An 18,058-nucleotide genomic window follows, 5' to 3' on the forward strand; every position below is an offset into this window, starting at 1 on the left:
TGGGCAATATAGAATGCTGATATTAATTGAAAAGTCATTTAAAAACCTGTATTACACACTATGAAGAGATGGTGACTAGCTTGCAGAAGCTTTCTTAAACTGCTTACCATTTTATTTTTGTGCAAATGAACAGGTATCAGTGACAGGAGATGGAAGTAAACAAGCCCTAACACATTTTTAAAGGCCTTTAGCATTTTGTCAGTCTGAGTTTAAAACAGAGTGGACACCCTAGTTATTATCAGTCGATAAAGTGGACAGAATAATAGAGCATAAGTGTACAACCTTTCTATCTAAGGTCAAATAATTGTGATTTTCTAGAGTTGATGAAAGTTTAATATCCTGTTTCATTAAAAATTCTCAGAACATTGAACATAAGTCAACATTCCATGGAGAAGAAGGTATTATGCAGCTTGCATGTGTGCATATCTGCATATCGGAGCACAAAATATTGACATGATAATTGCAGTCAAGCCTGATTGAACAGTGGCCTCTGGGAATTCAGCTGGTGTTGTACCAACTGGATGGCTGCTCAGGACACAGTTTGAAATGCAAGGTGCAAGTTAGCACTTTATTCAGCACAGGCAGGCATCATTTAAAAATCCTTGGGGGAAACCCTGGTGATGTGCAGATGTTAAAGCAGTCTGTTCTGAAGTGCTGATATTTTGAACACTGTAAGAGACGTGTATTTTAGATGAAAAATGTTTGCACAATTATTAGGGAAAAATATATTTTTTCTTACTCTTCTAGTGTGAAAACATTTAGTATTTTATGTACATGGCTTAGAGAGGTCTTAATAAATTATCTAATGAATTAATCAAGATGGAGATGCAAGAAAAATTACGTATCTGTAATGATGCTTTTCCATTTTGATACATATCATGGAACATAGAACTGACTCAATTTGCCAGGGGAATAATTTCATTTTGCATTTTTCTTTAATTAGATCTCAAATTATTTTTTTTAAAGAAACAAAAATAGCTGTATGCAATTTTGCTATAGAAAATACTTACTATCTTAGTGTTATCAATTTAAAATCAGTTTTTGCTCGGTGTCTAAATCTCTTAATGGTACTATTTGTAAACATTAAAAGACAAAAATAGAATATACATCAATCGTAATTCATTGAAGTACAAGATTCTTCTAGAACCTGAGGTGACAAACTTATTAAATGCAGTTTAGTTAGTTCTGGTTTTATCTCAATAGTACACGGAAGCACAGTAAGGTGTCTAGTTGGAAAATTAAGGTAAAGGCTGTGTTTCTGCCACCAACTGACTGTTCAGTTGCAGGTTGTGGCTGTAAAGAGTAAAATACAACATTGATGCCGTATTTATTGGTCACATCAACAGTCTGCTCTACGACTTCACACATGGACAATTCATTGTCTATTTAACACATACATTGAATATATGTTCTTGTATAAGTCTGTAAAGTAGTTGGAAATCATAAGACTAGACGAGATATTCAAATTAAGTGCTACATCCCAGAAGCTAGTATTTTGTAGCATTCTGCAACCCTTTAGTTTCACAAAAATGGCTTTCAAAAATAAACTGCTGATAGAAACATTCTTTTCAGTTATATAGGTATATTGCTAAAGTGTAAGTTTTATTTTTTACTACATAGCTCAAAGTTTGTAGCGTAACCTTAACTTTCTTATCTATTTAAGGCCAAATTCATAGATGCGGGGTGTTGTTTGTTTGTTTGTTTTAAGAGCATACTGTTTGGGAAACTGTAAGGACATATTCTATGAGACATGTAAACAGCAAATTCAATTAGTACACCTCAACAAACTTCTGTTTTTAAAGTCTTAGGGTTTTTGTAGTACATACTGTGGGTTTGTACCTCATCCATAGTTAAATGTTTCCTTATAATAGTCTGTATAAAATAAGAGACTAAAAGTTTGCCACACCTCAAAAATATCCTGTCCTGTTATATAGAATATAGCAGAAAAGAAATCCTAACACAGCAGAAGTGTTAAGTTTCTTAATTTTTGTGAGAAGCTGAATCTCTATAATCTTTGTAGGTAAATACATCTGTGTTAAGCATTTAAAATGTGTAGTACTCATGGGAAAACTGATTGGAGCTTAAAATTTGTACAATTTGACAGCATCTCTTCACTCCATTTTTCATCCTAAAGAAGTTTGCAAATATTCCTAGCTCACATCATTATTGCTCATCAGTGATTCTAATTAGCTAAACAGGAGTTTGTCTCAGTCATTGATCATCATCAGATTCCTGACAGTGCTTAATTTCCCCCCTCCACCACATTCCAGTGGACTTTTTAAATACATTGTAAATATATAACACCACAATTAATAAAGTTGGTCAGAGATTTGTCTTATTTATTACTCTTCTGAAAAAGAGGAGGTGATTGCTGCAATTCTTACCAAGTCTTATTTGAAAGATCAACAGCAGATCCAAATGCAATAGCCTTGACTAATGAACATTGGGAGCCACCAGAAGCTGCTAATAAAGTTTCACATGAGGTTTCAATGTATGCTTTAGGCACATCCATTGTGTGCTTAAACACTCATTCTCAGAAATGTGTTTTTTCAGCTGTGGGTGGTACTTGGTGGAAGTATTTTTTGGGACAGTACTACAGCCTATGCTATGTAGAGTTTGAAAGAAAGCCTCAGAAAGCAAAAAATCCTTGCATTTACTTTAAGTCCTTTATTTTTCACTTGAAGCTTTTCCTACTTATTGCAGTGATGATGGATCTGTATTTATAAACCACATTCCTTGACAGCTTTGTTTGAAGGACTGTTTGACCAAGCATTGGATAAACAGGGAAAATAGCACATTTAACCAAAATGCACTTGGAACCATTTGCTAGTGTTTGCCAGTGTTACAAACCCATTTTTTTGCTTTAACAAAGATCTGATTTTTTTCCTCTGTAATTCTTTCATGCAGCTTTTTCTTAAAGTCACAGGGCTCTATAAATTCCTGTCTACCAGTTGTACACCAAAACAAGTTGTGCATACTTCTCCATTCTTCACAACAGTTTTGTTTGTTTTTGCTTGGTTCTTGTCTAGTTTACTAGTTTTCTTTCCATTCTCTTTAAAATAAAATGACAAAAAAAAAAAACCAACACCAAAGAAACCACAAAACCACAACCAAACGACAGAAAACCACAAACAAATGAAAAACCTAACTACAACCATTAGATTTCTTTTGAGCCTTACTTTGGGAAATCTACCTGATGCATAAGGTTTTCAGATCAATTAATCCATTAGGAAAGAAGCTTAATAAATTTTCAAGTGATGATTGCATTGCTGTGTTAAGAGGCTAGTTAATTATCCAATATTTGTGTTTAATTTGGGCTTGTTTTAAAAAAGGCCAACTTTGTGATAGCAGTTAGACAAGTTGGGAAGATAGTGGCATAAATATAGGATAAGCAGATGGAGTTGAGGGTTCAGTTTAGGTAGAAATATAAAATAAAACTAGCTGAATTAAAATGAAGAGGGAAATAAATCAGTATGGGAACCAAGAATAGGTAACGGGTAGGATATGTCAGCTGGTGGTTAAGATTGGGAGCTGAAACCAATGGTTCTTAGGGCTTCTGTATATGTGTGTATTGTATTGTATGAATCTTCATGTGTCTGCATGTTACTATTTTAAATACTAGTCAAGAAATAGGATAACAGTAAGGTTTGTTAAAGTATTATTGACTAATCAACTAGTTTTCTGGGAAGTGATGTAAAGATGACTATAGCCATGCATTTATTAATTACATGGCGACACACACACTGCTCATCTTTATTCCATAAGCTTGAGTTGTTTGGGGTTTTTTTTTTGTTTTTTTTTTTTTAATCTTTCATCTGGGGAGAGCTGCGGACTCTCTCCATGTAAAAGGTGGTAGAATAGTTATCCATGATGTTCAAAAGTGGTATTATAGACATAAAAATGCATCAGAGGACTTCACAAATTCAAGCCATTTAGTGGCTCTATATTGTAAAGAAGAGAAAAAGGCATTTTGCCCAGTCTGTGCATGGTACATTTTCTGCATTTGTGAAAGAACAAGAGCGATAATTTCACTTGCTTAAAAACATATTCTGAGACCTCTTGATTCTTTTTGAACTAAGTTGCGTTAGGTGTTTACAGATGTAATTTGCTGTCACTTGCCATATGCTCCCTGATTAATTCTGCAAGGCCTGTCAGCTTCAGATAATTTAATTTTCTGTGCTTTAGAATGACATTCGTTATCAGGACATGAAAAATTCAAATGATTAACTGCAAATTATGACTAATAAAGTGCCTTATATTTTTTGTTTGTTTCCAGAGAAAAACAGAAAGCTGAAGTCAAGGACAGAAGGGTTTTAGAGATTTTGCAAGCCAAAGACAGCAATATAGAAACCCTAGAACAGGTTTGTATTATGTTTAAATAGAGCAGTTAAGAAAACTTCTATCATTGACATCAAATTTGTTTTCTAAGATGTGGAAATATTATGCTGTTCTGTCTTTAAGGTGAAAGTTGCAGGTGTGTCAAAGATAACCCTCTGATAGCATGTGCATTAACCTCTTCTAAGCAATGCCAGCAGTTGACCCTCTTCTAAAAATTTCCTATGATTTTAAATTAAACCTTTTCTGAAATGTCATATCCACTCATTGCCTTTCTTTGCCTAATGGACTAACTTAAACTTGGGTTTTCATCTGGAAGAATATTGAGGTTTGATATGTGCCTACGGTTTGGAAGGATTTGCCATCCTAACAAATACAAAAATTAAACATTTCTCGGTTAATAAAGGCTAAACATGTAGTAGCCTAAAGGCAACACAGCTGTGTATTTTAGTATCACTAATCTGTAACAATATTAAGTTCACTGCTAACTTAAATGGACCCACTCAAAATGCCATACAAAAATCTTAATGTTATGTGTATTCTCTTGAACTGTTCACTCGTAGTATTTGGAACATGGTGCTTTACAAAAATCCATAAAATTAATTAAAATAATAAATAAAAACAATAAATGTAACAAACTAATAAAAATAGCCATAATAAACTAAAATTATAAACACGAGCAACAAACATTGCTTCTTCCTTTTCTTCATAAATCTTGAGTCAAGAAATCGCAGAATCGCAGAGGTTGGAAGGGGCCTCTGAAGATCATTTGGTCCAGCTTCTCTGCCAGAGCAGGTTCATCTAGAGCAAGGTGTGGGAGCATGTCCAGGCTCACCTTGAAAGTCTTCAGAGATGGAGTCTTCACCTCTTTGGGCAGCCTTTTCCACACACTGCCCCTCTCAAGAAGTTCCTTCTCAAATTTAGATAGACCTTCTTGTGTTCACATTTATGCTCATTACTGTTGTCCCATCACTGGGACTACTGAGAAGAGTCTTTCCCCATCCTCCTGACACCCACCTTTTAGATATTTGTAAGTATTAATATGATCTCCCTTCAGCCTCCTCTTCTACAAGCCAAACAGACCCAACTCCCCTAGCCTTTCCTCATATAATAGATGTTTCAGTCTTCTAATCATCTTAGTGGCCTTGTAGTTCTTTGTCCTTCTTGAGCTGGGCATTTGCTGCCATTGAATTTCACTAGATTTCTCCCTGCTCAGCTTTTCAGCCTGTCCGGCTCATGCCAAATGGTGTGCCAGGCACTCTTCCCAGTTTGGTATTAACAACATTCTATCCCCTTGTGCTGGTGATTGATGAATATATCAACTAGGAATGCATCACTACGGGACACCACTGGCCCTCCAACTGGACTCTGCTTCACTGACCACAACTCTCTGAGCTCCAATGTATCTCAACACCCAGTCATTCAATCTACACTTGTTATGCTCAGCTGTGAGAGTGCCATGTGAGACAGTGTCAGAAGTTCTGCTGAAGCTACAGTCTTCAAGACCATTAGGGGAACAGAATGTGCTTTTCCGTACTAAGAATGTTAATAAAAATGTTGTAATCAGACCAAGTGTCATATGAGGAGAGAGAAAAAAATATTGGAATTGCTTCAATAAATCTGATAGCAAAAATGCAGACAGAGTTCAAGGATGTGCTTTCAGATGTCTATATTCTGCAGTTCTGGGGAAAAAAAGGGTGACGAGAGAAGTGTGTCCAGCAGGGCAGGGGGAGGATTCTCTCCTTTTACTCTGCTCTCATCAGACCCCATGTGGAGTACTGTTTACACTTCTGCATCCCCCAACACGAGAAGGACATCGAACTGTTGGATCAAGTCCAGAGGAGAGCCATGAAGATGATCAGAGGACTGGAGCACCTCTTCTATGAGGACAGGATACAAGAGTTGGGGTTCTTCAGCCTGGAGAAGAGAAGGCTTCGAGGAGACCTTGAAGTGGCTTTCCAGTATCTGAAAGGGGCCTACAGGAAGGCTGGAGAGGTCTTGTAATGACAGGACAAGGAGTAATGGGCTTAAACTGTCAGAGGGGAGATTTAAACTAGATGTTAGGAAGATGTTCTTTAGAGTGAGGGTGATGAGACACTGGAACAGGTTGCCCAAGGTGATTGTGGCTGCTCCCTCCCTGGTGGTGTTCAAGGACAGGTTGGATGAGGGTTTGAGTGGCCTGTTCTGTTGGGAAGTGTCTCTGCCTATGGCACAGGGCTGGAACTGGATTATCTTTGAAGTTGCTTCTAAACCATTCTATGATTACATAGGTTTTCATAGTTTCACAGAATGGCTGAAGTTGGAGGTCTGGTCCACCATCCTGCTCAAGCAAGGGCATCTAGACCAGTTGCCCAGGACTATGTCTAGATTGCTTGTGAATATCTTCAGATGGACATTCTGCAACCTCTCTCTGCAATTTGTGTCAGTGTTTGATCAGCCTCTCCAAAGTGAGAGGAAGAGTGTTTCCTGACATTCAGCAGGAATCTCATGTTTGGGAGTTTGTGCCCCTTTCCTCTGGTCCTGTTGCTGAGCGCAGCTGAAGACAGCCTGGCTCTGTCATTTTTGCACTCCCTGTTCAGATAGTTTTATACATTGGTGAAAATTCTCATGCCTGTTCTTCTGGTTGAAAAGTTAACACCTTTCAGCCTTTACTCATGGGAGCGATGCTTCAGCATTTAAATCATCTTTGTGGGCCTTCAGTGGGTTCTTTGCAATAGATTTATATCTCTCTTGTACTATGCAGCCCAGAAATACACACAGGACTCAACGTGTGGCCTCATTAGTGCTGAGTAGAGAGGAAAGATCATCTCCCTTGACCTGTTGGTCTAATATAGCCCAGGATACTGTTTTCTGTCTTTGTCACAGTGGTACTTTGCTGGTGTATGGTCAACCTGTTGTCTACCAAGACCCTCATGTAGCTTCCTGCAAAGCTGCTTTCTAGCTAGGCACAGACCCCAGCATATAAAGCTGCACAATATTGTCCCTTCTAAGGTGTACTTCTCCCACTTTTGTGTCACCAGCAAAGTTCTGAAGAGTGGCTGTGCACCACCATGGAGAACATTAGTGAATTTTCTCAAATTTCTGGTGGTCTTTACTACTGTTTTACTGGAATTTAGGAAGTTGTGTAGACAGTTATTGTAAACTCAGGTTTTCAGAGCTTACCTACTTCTGGTTTGTTTGAAAAAGAGACTTATTTACCTGATGTGTGGTGAGAAATGCCACTGAAATGAGATTATTCATATTTTTGTGTTGCAACAGTGTCTGGGGTTTGTTTATTGTTATGCTGTCATGGCTGTAGGTGTGATTAGTAATGTATCTGGTACATACATTCAAATACTTTTTATAAACCAGGGATGAATGCTTTTCTTCATTTCCACTCTCTCCTGAGCTGAAAGCTGTCACAGTGCATGTCTCTGATAGCTCTCTGTGCTTTCAGATTAATTTCAAAAACTGAAACTAGTCAGAAATCTGAAATTCTTTGATGTAGTTACCATCTGAAAGTGGGAAAAGCCTGAAAATCTAGCTTTAACAGATTTAACAGATGAGGAAGACAGAATCTGCTTTCTTGATGATTGTCACAACTTGAATACATGCTGTAATACAGCCATTTCAAACAGCTTCTCTTTACTAGTAACTTGATGTGGTGTGTGTGGGGGTGTAAAGCTGGAAAGGGAGAGGGGACGTGAAGAGCACTGGATGATGTCAGTAGCTAGTGCTGCGTGTAAAAGCTTTGTGCAAAAGTTGTGTCATTCTGACCTCCTAGCTTCATCCATTGGTTGGGATCATAGAATCAAGAATTAATTTGGTTTGGAAGGGACCTTAAAGATCATCTATTTCCAGCCCCCCCTGGTCATAGGCAGAGACACCTTCCACTAGACTAGGTTGCTCAAGCATCAAGACCTTCAACTCTTCCAGGGAGGGGGCATATACCTGTTTCAGTATCTCACCACCCTCACTATAACTGATTTCTTCCTAGTATCCAGTCTAAATCTCCCCTCTTAAACCATCATTTGATTCCCCCTCATCACTACAAGCACTTGTAAAAAGTCCTTCTCCAGCCTTCCCGTAGGCCCCTTCAGGTACTAGAAGGCTGCTGTAAGGCCCCCCAGAACCTTCTCTTCTGCAGGCAGAAGAGACCCAACCCTCATAGCCTGTCCTCACAGGAGAGGTGCTCCAGCCCTCTGATTGTCTTTGCTCCTCTGGACCCACATCAATGGTTCAATGTCCTCCTTCTTTTAAGTGCCCCAGAAATGGACACAGTGCTCCAGGTGGGGTCTCAGCAAAGTAGAGGAGGAGAATCACCTTCCTCATGGTGCTGGTCACACTTCTTTTGACATACCGTTTGCCATTTGGGCTGCTGTGATGGTTTGGGTGTTACCTGACCCCCCCCCCCCCCCCCAACACACATTTTAGAAATCACCCAGACTAGACTCAGCCAGCTCTGGAAATTGAATGGAGCTTTATATTTACAGCTTACGACAATATACAAGAAAATATTTACAATATATATAGTTATATACAGAAATATACAAGTTAAAAGGTAATACAGAAACACAACAGCACTCCCAGAAACTTGAGTCCCCAGGAGGGGCTCTCGTCTGCCCTTCCACCATCTCCCACCTCTCTGTACCTTACCCCAGATGTTGCCTTGTGCCCAAGGAAGACTGGGGGGTCAGCCAGGGCGGTTAGGAAGCAGGTGGATTAATCAGAGAGAGGGCAGGGCAGGTTAGGTTAGGTTAGGTTAGGTTAGAGAAAGAGAAATGCAGCTCAAAGCCCAGGCAGTGACCAAATATCTTACCTATATTTGCATTCTTGTTCTTATACCTCTCAGCAAGCCTGTGAGAGAAGTAGACATCACCATTGTTTCACAGCCTGTGATCTAATTCTTCTCACCAAAACATTCGAGCTAGCTTTGAACTAGCACAGTCCACCCTGTCTATGTCAGAGTATTGCTGAGAACTGTCTGATCAGAAACAATAGTTACAATGATGAATATTACAAGTTCAGTTCACACTTCATACTGGCTATCTCAGATGTAAGTGATTCAAAAACTCAGAAAGCAGCAAACAGTTTGTCTCCTCACATATGAGATGAGAACAGGGACTCCCAGGTGACATTGGGTTCGTGCTCACGTACTGTGAAGTCTCTCACAAATTCTACCTTCTTGGACACTAATAGTACCTAGAACAGAAAACTCCTAACACCTTGTAGTATACACACTGAATTTAAACTCAGCTGAAGTTAGATTTCTCTGTGGAATACACTGGATTTCACCATTCTCCTGCATTACCCAGTATGTATGACCAGGACCTTCAGCAGACACCACCCCTCGGACAGGTTTCCCTTCGCCCAAAGGAGAAAATACCCAAATTCTTTTCACATACAGCAGGAACTTTGTCATCGTCTACTGTTTGGACCAAGTCTGATTGTGCAGGTCCTGCTCTGTTTACTGAACCTCTACTACTTACCAATCAGGTTGCTTGTGCTAAATCTTTGTCCCAGTTTTTCAAAGTTCCAGCCCCCATGGCTTTTAGGGTGGTTTTCAGCAGATCATCGTAGTGCTCAATCTTCCCTGAAACTGGTGCATAGTAGGGTATGTGGTAGATCCACTCAATACTGTGCTCTTTGGCCCAGTTTTTCACAAGATTGTTCTTGAAATGAGTGCCATTGTCTGACTCGATTCTCTCTGGAGTTCCATGTCTCCACATGATCTGTCTCTCCAAGCCAAGAATGGTGTTATGTGCAGTAGCATGTGGAACTGGATAGGTTTCCAGCCATCCGATGCTGGCCTCTACCATCGTCAGCACATACTGCTTGCCAGAACGAGATCAAGGTAAAGTGATGTAGTCAATCTGCCAGGCTTCACCGTACTTGTACTTTGATCATCTCTCACCATACCATAAGGGCTTGATTCGCTTAGCCTGCTTAGTAGCAGCACAAATGTCACAGTCATAGATGACTTGGGTGATAGCATCCATGGACAAGTCAATTGACCTATCGCAAGCCCGTCGGTATGTTCCATCTCTGCCTTGATGTCCAGATGAGTCATGGGCCCACCGAGCTAAGAACAGTTCACCTCGGTGTTTCCAATCAAGGTCAAGATCAGAGTTAGTATGAACTTGAGAAATCTTAGCAGCTTGGTCTGCCTGCTGGTTGTGTTGGTGTTCCTCAGTAGCTCTGCTCTTAGGCATGTGTGCATCTATATGCCGCACCTTCACTGGAGTTCTCTCCAGTCGTGCATCAATGTCCTGCCATAGATCAGCACACCAAATAGGCTTTCCTTTCCTCTGCCAACCATGCTTTTTCCAGTCGTTTAGCCAAGCCCATAGAGCATTGGCTACCCTCCATGAGTCAGTGTAGAGGTAAAGGATAGGCCAATTCTCATGTTCAGACACATCAAGAGCAAGCTGGACAGCTTTTACCTCAGCGAACTGACTGGATTCTCCATCTCTCGCTTCGGTAACTCTCCTGGTTGGACTCCAAACCGCTGACTTCCATCTTCGCTTGTTCCCAACAAGATGACAGGAACCACCTGTGAACAAAGCATAGTTCTTTTCCTGATCAGAGAGATCTCCATAGGGAGGAGATTCTTCATCACGGGTTATTTTCTTCTCTGGAGCTTTGGTACAGTCCTTGCCTTCTGGCCAGTTGGTGATCTCCTCCACCAGACCAGGTCGATCAAGATTCCCCATTTGTGCTCATTGGGTTGTCAAAGCCATCCATTTAGACCAGGTTGCATCTGTGGCATGATGCGGTATTGAACCCTTGCCTTTGAACATCCAGTTTAGAACTGGCAATCTAGGAGCTAAAAGCAACTGTGACTCAGTTCCAATCACTTCAGAAGCTGCTTTCACTCCTTCATAAGCTGCTAGTATCTCTTTCTCTGTTGGGGTGTAATTTGCCTCTGAACCTCTGTGGCTACAACCCCAGAAACCAAGCGGATGACCACGTGTCTCCTTTGGAGCTCTCTGCCGAAGCCCACTGCATGGACTACTTCTTGCTTGATCTGATCAAAGGCTGCTTGTTGTTCAGGTCCCCACTCGAAATTGTTTCTCTTACAAGTCACATCATGCAGAGGTTTGACAATTTGACTGATTCCAGGAATGTGTACTCTCCAAAATCCTTCTTATTTGTGGGAACTGCGATGGTGGAGACTTTGTTGATCACATCCTGTGGCATGTGATGGCGACCATCCTGCCACCGCACCCCCAGAAACTGAATTTCTTTGGCAGGTCCTTTGACCTTGTCTCTCTTAATGGCAAAACCTGCTTGCAACAGAATGTCAATGATTTTGTTACCTTTCTCAAAGACTTCCTCAGCAGTTTGGCCCCACACAATGATGTCGTCGATGTACTGGATGTGCTCTGGAGCTTTACCTTTCTCCAGTGCATTGTGGATGACTGAGTGACAGTTTGTTGAGCTGTGTTTCCACCCCTGAGGCAAACAGTTGAACTGATACTGGATTCCTCTCCAGGTGAATGCAAACTGAAGCCTGCACTCCTTTGCTATGGGAATAGAGAAGAAAGCATTAGCAATGTCTATGGTAGCATACCATTTAGCCTCCTTCGATTCCAGCTCGTACTGGAGTTCCAGCATGTCTGGCACAGCTGCACTCATGAATGGAGTCACCTCGTTGAGGGCACAAAAATCAACTGTGAGTCTCCAATCACTGTTAGGCTTACGCACAGGCCAGATGGGACTGTTGAAATGTGAATGAGCTTTCTCGATGGCAGCCTGACTCTCCAGTTGATGAATCAGCTGATGAATGGGCAACAAAGAGTCACGGTTAGTTCTGTACTGCCTGTGGTGAACAGTTTGAATAGCAATTGGCACTTCCAGATCCTCTATGTCATGATGTCCCACAACTGCAGATTCATCTGAAAGCTCAGGTCTAATGGACAATTTCATTTTACCATCCTCAGTCTCTACAGATGCTGTTCCAAAAGCCCATTTGTGACCCTTAGGATCTTTGAAACAACCTTCTCTCAAAAAGTCAATTCCCAGAATGCAAGGCACATCAGGACCAGTTACAATAGTATGTGTCTTCCACTCTTTACCAGTTAAACTGATCTCAGCCTGCAACTTAGGTAACTCCTGAGATCCAGCAGTGATTCCAGAAATAGTGATAGACTCTGTCCCTTTGCAATTAGATGGCAATAAAGTACACTGAGCACCTGTGTCAACTAAAGCCCTGTATTTCCAAAATTTTGAACTGTCAGGCCACCTAATGAATACATTCCAATAGATTTTGTTCTCTGAGCTTTCCCATGAGAATGTTATAGGAAGTAATGTCAAAAGCCTTACTAAAGCCAAGGAAGACAACATCTGCTGCTCTCCTTGTGTCCACCCATTCAGTCACACCCCACCCTTTTAGAAGGCTGTCACCTTTTCCCTATTTTTCCTTTTGCTGCTGATGTATTTGAAGAAGTCTTTCTTGTTCTCTTTTACTTCCTTAGTGACTTTTAATTCTGAGGGCCTTTGCCTTTCTTCAATGTTCCATCATAAGATTCCTGTAATTCTTCCAAATGACCGGTCCTTTTTCATAGAATCATAGAATCAACCAGGTTGGAAGAGACCTCCAAGATCATCCAGTCCAACCTAGCACCCAGCCCTATCTGGTCAACTAGACCATGGCACCAAGTGCCTCATCCAGTCTTTTCTTGAACACCCACAGGGATGGTGACTCCACCACCTCCCTGGGTTGTGAATGTCTTCCTTCCATTGACAGTTCTTTGCTCATCCATGCAGGTTTTCTGCCTCTTTACTTGATTTTTTTTAAACTCAAAAGAATGCACTTATCTTGAGCTTGCAAGAAGTGGTGGTTGAACATTAAACAGATCTCCTGGGCCCCCCTACCTTGTAGAGTTTTAGTCCATGTGATTCCTCCAAGTATGTCTTTGAAGAGGATGGAGTAGCCCTCCAGAAGTCTATGGTTCAAATTCTACTTACTGCCCTGCTTCATTCTGATGTTATACTGAACTCCACCATGTTGTGGTCACTACAGCCAAGGCTACCCCCAGCTTTTATGTTCTTGACCAGTCCACCTTTGCTAATACAAGGTCCAGCAGCACACTCTCTATTGGCTTCTTCACTGTATGTGTCAGAAAGTTATCATCAGTACACTGCAGGAACCTTCTGGATTGTGTGTGTCTGGTGGTATCAGGTTTCCAGCAAATAAAACGTAGTGAGATGATCAGTGACAATCAGCATGGCTTCACTAAGGGCAAATTGTGCCTGACTAATTTGGTGGCCTTCTATGACAGAGCTACAGCACTGGTTGTCATGGGAAAAGCAACTGACATCATTTACCTGGACTTGTGCAAGTCATTTGACACTGTCCCACATGATATCCTTGTCTCTGAGATGGAGAGATATGGGTTTGATGGGTGGACCACTCAGTGGATATGGAGCAAGCTAGAAGGTTGCACTAAAAGAGTTGCAGTGTCCGTGTGAAGGCCAGTGGCAAGTGGAGCTCCTCAGTAATCTGTTCAAGGGCAGTGCTGTTCAATGTTGTTGCAGCGGACTTGGACAGTGGCATCAACTGCACCCTCATCAGGTTTGCTAGTGACACCAAGCTGTGTGGTATGGTGAGCTCACTTGAGCGAGGGACCTTGCCAGGCTTAAGAAGTGAGCCAGTGCAAACTTCGTGAGTTTTAATAAGTCAAAATGCAAGATCCTATACTTTGGTTTGGGCCAATCCCAGGCACAAATATAAACTGGGCACAGTGTGGGTTTAGAGTAGCCCTAAAGAGAAGGACTTGTGAGTGTTGATAGATGAGAAGCCCAACACGAGCCAGCAGTGCGTTTATGCAGCCCAGAAAGTCAACTGTATCCTGGGATGCATCAGGAGGAGTGTGGCAAACAGATCAAGAGAGGTGGTTCTTACCCTTTCCTCTGCCGTTGTGAGACCCCACCTTGAATATTACATCCATCTCTGGTGTTCCCACCATAAGAAGGACATAGATCTGTTGAAATAAGTACAGAGGAGGACTATCAGGGACTGACAGGGCTAGGGCAAATGGAGCAAAGCTGAAGATGGGTAGATTCAGGGTGGACATGAGGAGGAAGTTCCTCACCATGAGAGTGGTGAGAGCCTGGAATGGGTTGCCCAGGGAGGTGGTTGAGGCCCCATCCCTGGAAGTGTTTAAGGCCAGGCTGGATGAGGCTGTGGGCAGCCTGATCTAGGGTAGGATGTCCCTGCCCATGGTAGGGGAATTGGAACTAGATGATCCTTGTGGTCCCTTCCAACCCTGACTGATTCTATGATTCTAGGCTGTGCCTGTGTGCCAAAGGATACGTTGATGGTGAAGGCATCTGGCTAAATAGGGACCTTTGCCTGGACCTCAAGAATAAAAGGAGAGTCTATGGCCTTTGCAAGAGGGGACATGTCTCTCATGAGGACTATAAAGATGTAATCAAACTATGTAGGAAGAAAATTAGTACAGCCAGAGCTTAACCTAGCTGCAGCTGTTAAATATAATTTTAAAATGTTTCTATAAATTTGTTAACAGCAAAAGAAGTACTAGAGTAAATCTCTCTCCCATGTTGAATGAAGAGGGAAACCTAGTGACTAAGGATGAAGAGAGGGTTGAGGTGTTCAATACCTACTTTGCCTTGGTCTTTAGCACTGGATCCAGCAGTGCCCTGGGCACCCACCCTCCTGAAGTAGGAGTCAGGGAGGGGAATCTCATTGAGGACATCACATTAAATGAGGAAGAGATCACTGACCTGCTGTGCCACTTAGATGTACACAAGTCTGTGGGGCTGGATGGGCTGCATCCAAGGGTGCTGAGGGAGTTGACAGCCGTACTCATCAAGCCACCTTCCATTACTTACCAGAAGTCCTGGCTAACTGGGGAGGTGCCAATGTACTGGAGGATAGCAAATGTAATGCCTACCTACAAGAAGGGCAGAAAGGAAGATACGGGAAACTATAGACCTGTCAGTCTGACCAGGGAAGTTTATGGAGCAGGTCATCTCAAATGCCACCATATTTCATATAGACAACAACCAGGGGATCAGGCCAAGTCAGCATGGGTTTATGAGGGGCAGGTCCTACCTGACCAACCTGATCTCCTTCTATGACAAGATCACCCAGCTACTGGATGTGGGAAAGGCTTTTGATGTTGTATTTCTAGACTTTCGAAAAGCCTTTTATACAGTTCCCCACAAAATTCTTGTAGACAATTTGGCTACTTAGGGCTTGGATGAGCACACTGTCTCCTGGATGAAGCACTGGCTGGACAGGAGTGCCCAGAGACTGGTGGTCAATGGAGCTAAATCCGGTTGGCAGCTGGTCGCTAGTGATATTCCTCAGGGATCTGTGTTGGGACCACTTATTAACCTTGATTCAGGCATAGAGAGTGTCATCAGTGAATTTGCAGATGACACCAAGTTAGGTGGCAGTGTTGATTTGAATGAGGGTAGAGAGGCTCTTCAGAGACACTTGGATAGGCCAAGTCAATGGGCCAACATTAATGCAGTGAGTTTCAACAAGTGCCAGGTCCTGGACTTGGGTCACAACCCCAAGCAATGCTCCAGTGTGGCTGGAGAGCTGCCTGGCAGAAAGCTTCTGGAGGTTGTGATAGACAGGCAGCTGAATGTGAGCCAGCAGTGTGCCCAGGCAGCCAAAAATGCCAATGGCATCCTGGCTTGTATTAAAAATGCTGGCGCTAGTAGGAGTAGGGAGGTGATTGTCCCCTTGGACTTGGCTTTGGTAAGGCCACACCTTGAGTATTGTTTTTAGTTTTGGGCACCACAATGCAAGAGAGATGTGGAGCTTCTGGAGTGGGCAATGAAACTGGTGAAGGGCCTAGAGAATAAATCTTATGAGGAGTGACTGAGGGAGCTGGGGCTGTTTAGCTCAAGGAAGAGGAGGCTGAGGGGAAGATCTGATTGTTGTTTACAACTGCCTGAAGGGACATTGTGAAGAGGCTGCTGTGGTCTCTTCTCACAGGTAATTTGAGACAGAAAAAGGGACAATGGCCACAAACTGAGACTGGGTAGGTTTAGATTGGACATGAGGAAAAAGTTTTTCATGGAGAGAGTGGTCAGGCACTGGAATGAGCTGCCCAGGGAGGTAGTAGAGGCACCCACCCTGGATGTGTTTAAGGATTGTTTGGATGTGGTGCTTAGGGATATGGTTTAGGGTGACTCTTGTTGAATAAGGTTATAGGTTGGACTTGGTGATCCTGAGGGTCTTTTCCAGCCTGGATATTTCCTTGATTCTGTGAAATATTAGTGAGAATGGGATTTGTAGGATTAAAGGTAAAAATCTGAGTAAGACCCAGATTTGCAAAACTTCTGCTGCCTAATCTCTTTCTAACAGAGTATGTGTATTGAGCTTTCACATGCTTTAGTATGACTTCTGTCTCTTGTGCACCCTTCCTAAATTACAACAGTGGATTGGGCAAGATGACCTTTGAGGGCCCCTTCCAAGTCAGTGCAGTCTGTGAATCTGTCATATTCAGCTTTAGATAAAGGTGTATTTTTTCTTGCCTTATTACATAAATTCATACTGTCTTAAAAAAAAACAAACTGAAATAATGTGAAACATTTCAAAATGTGCCATTCAAAGTTTCACATAAATATATTATTTATTAAAGCCCCTAAGATTTTTTTAAAATCTATTATTGCACTTAAATCCAGTAAAAAAAACACCATGTTAGGGTATTTCCTTGTATTTTTTCTCATGTTCATTCTTTTATTTTTTAAAAATTCTTTCTAATTGGTTGATTGGTAACTTTTGGTCTTTATAATCATATCTGTACTTCATCTGATGTATTTATTATGGCTCAAAACTCTTTTCTCAATAGTTATGTATCCTTACCATATATACATAATTTCTCTGTGTTTTAAGGAAAATAATTTCTAACTGCTGCATTTAAGTGCATAACTCACTATCCTAGAATTTTAATTGTTCTTCTGAAGGCTGACCACTGCAGGCAACATCTTTCATTCTCCTCATTCTTTGGAAAAGTTTCCCACCAATGTGTTTAATTGATAATATTTGTGTGTGTCTTGCATAGGTCCTTTTTTTTTTTCCTTTTAAAATAAGGTGAGAGGACCTTAAGCGGTTGGTTTAGAGGATAATGTCAGAACAAGGAGCTCAGTCTTTTGCCATTCATGCTACAGTTAAAGTGTCTTTAACTGTTTTCTTGAACATGCAATTAAAGACGTGTAGCAGTAAACCTTTTCTGCCTTCGTTAACACTGTTAATTAATTATGTTTCAATTTTTGATCTGTAAGAACTAAAGCTAATCTTATTGTAGACCTTGTAACGTTTCAAAACCTTATCATAGAATCAACTAGGTTGGAAGAGATCTCCAGGATCACCCAGTCCAACCTATCACTCAGCCCTATCCATTCAACGAGACCATGGCACTAAATGACTTATCCATGCTTTTTTTGAAACACTCCCAGGAATGGCAACTCCACCACCTCCCTGGGCAGCCCATTCCAATGGCAAGTCACTCTCTCTGGCAAGAACTTCCTCCTAACATCCAGCCTATACTTCCCCCGGCACAACTTGAGACTGTGTCCCCTTGTTCTGTTGCTGGTTGCCTGGCAGGAGGGACCAACCCCCACCTGGCTACAGCCTCCCTTCAGGTAGTTGTAGAGAGCAACGAGGTCACCCCTGAACCTCCTCCAGACTAAACAACCCCAGCATCCTCAGTCTCTCCTCAAAGGGCTTGTGCTTCAGGCCCCTCACCAGTTTTGTAGC

At 41.7% G+C, this 18,058-nt stretch overlaps 1 protein-coding gene across 1 annotated transcript in view; it reads left to right on the forward strand.

Annotated features, from left to right (window-relative positions):
• Positions 1–18,058, forward strand: part of CNTLN (centlein) — a 250,261-nt gene that overhangs the window by 17,859 nt on the left and 214,344 nt on the right. Inside the window, 1 exon segment of the mRNA XM_064140410.1 lies at positions 4,277–4,361. Coding sequence (XP_063996480.1) covers positions 4,277–4,361 — 85 coding nt within the window.

This window comes from Pogoniulus pusillus, chromosome Z (genome assembly GCF_015220805.1).
Source record: "Pogoniulus pusillus isolate bPogPus1 chromosome Z, bPogPus1.pri, whole genome shotgun sequence".
NCBI lineage: Eukaryota > Metazoa > Chordata > Aves > Piciformes > Lybiidae > Pogoniulus > Pogoniulus pusillus.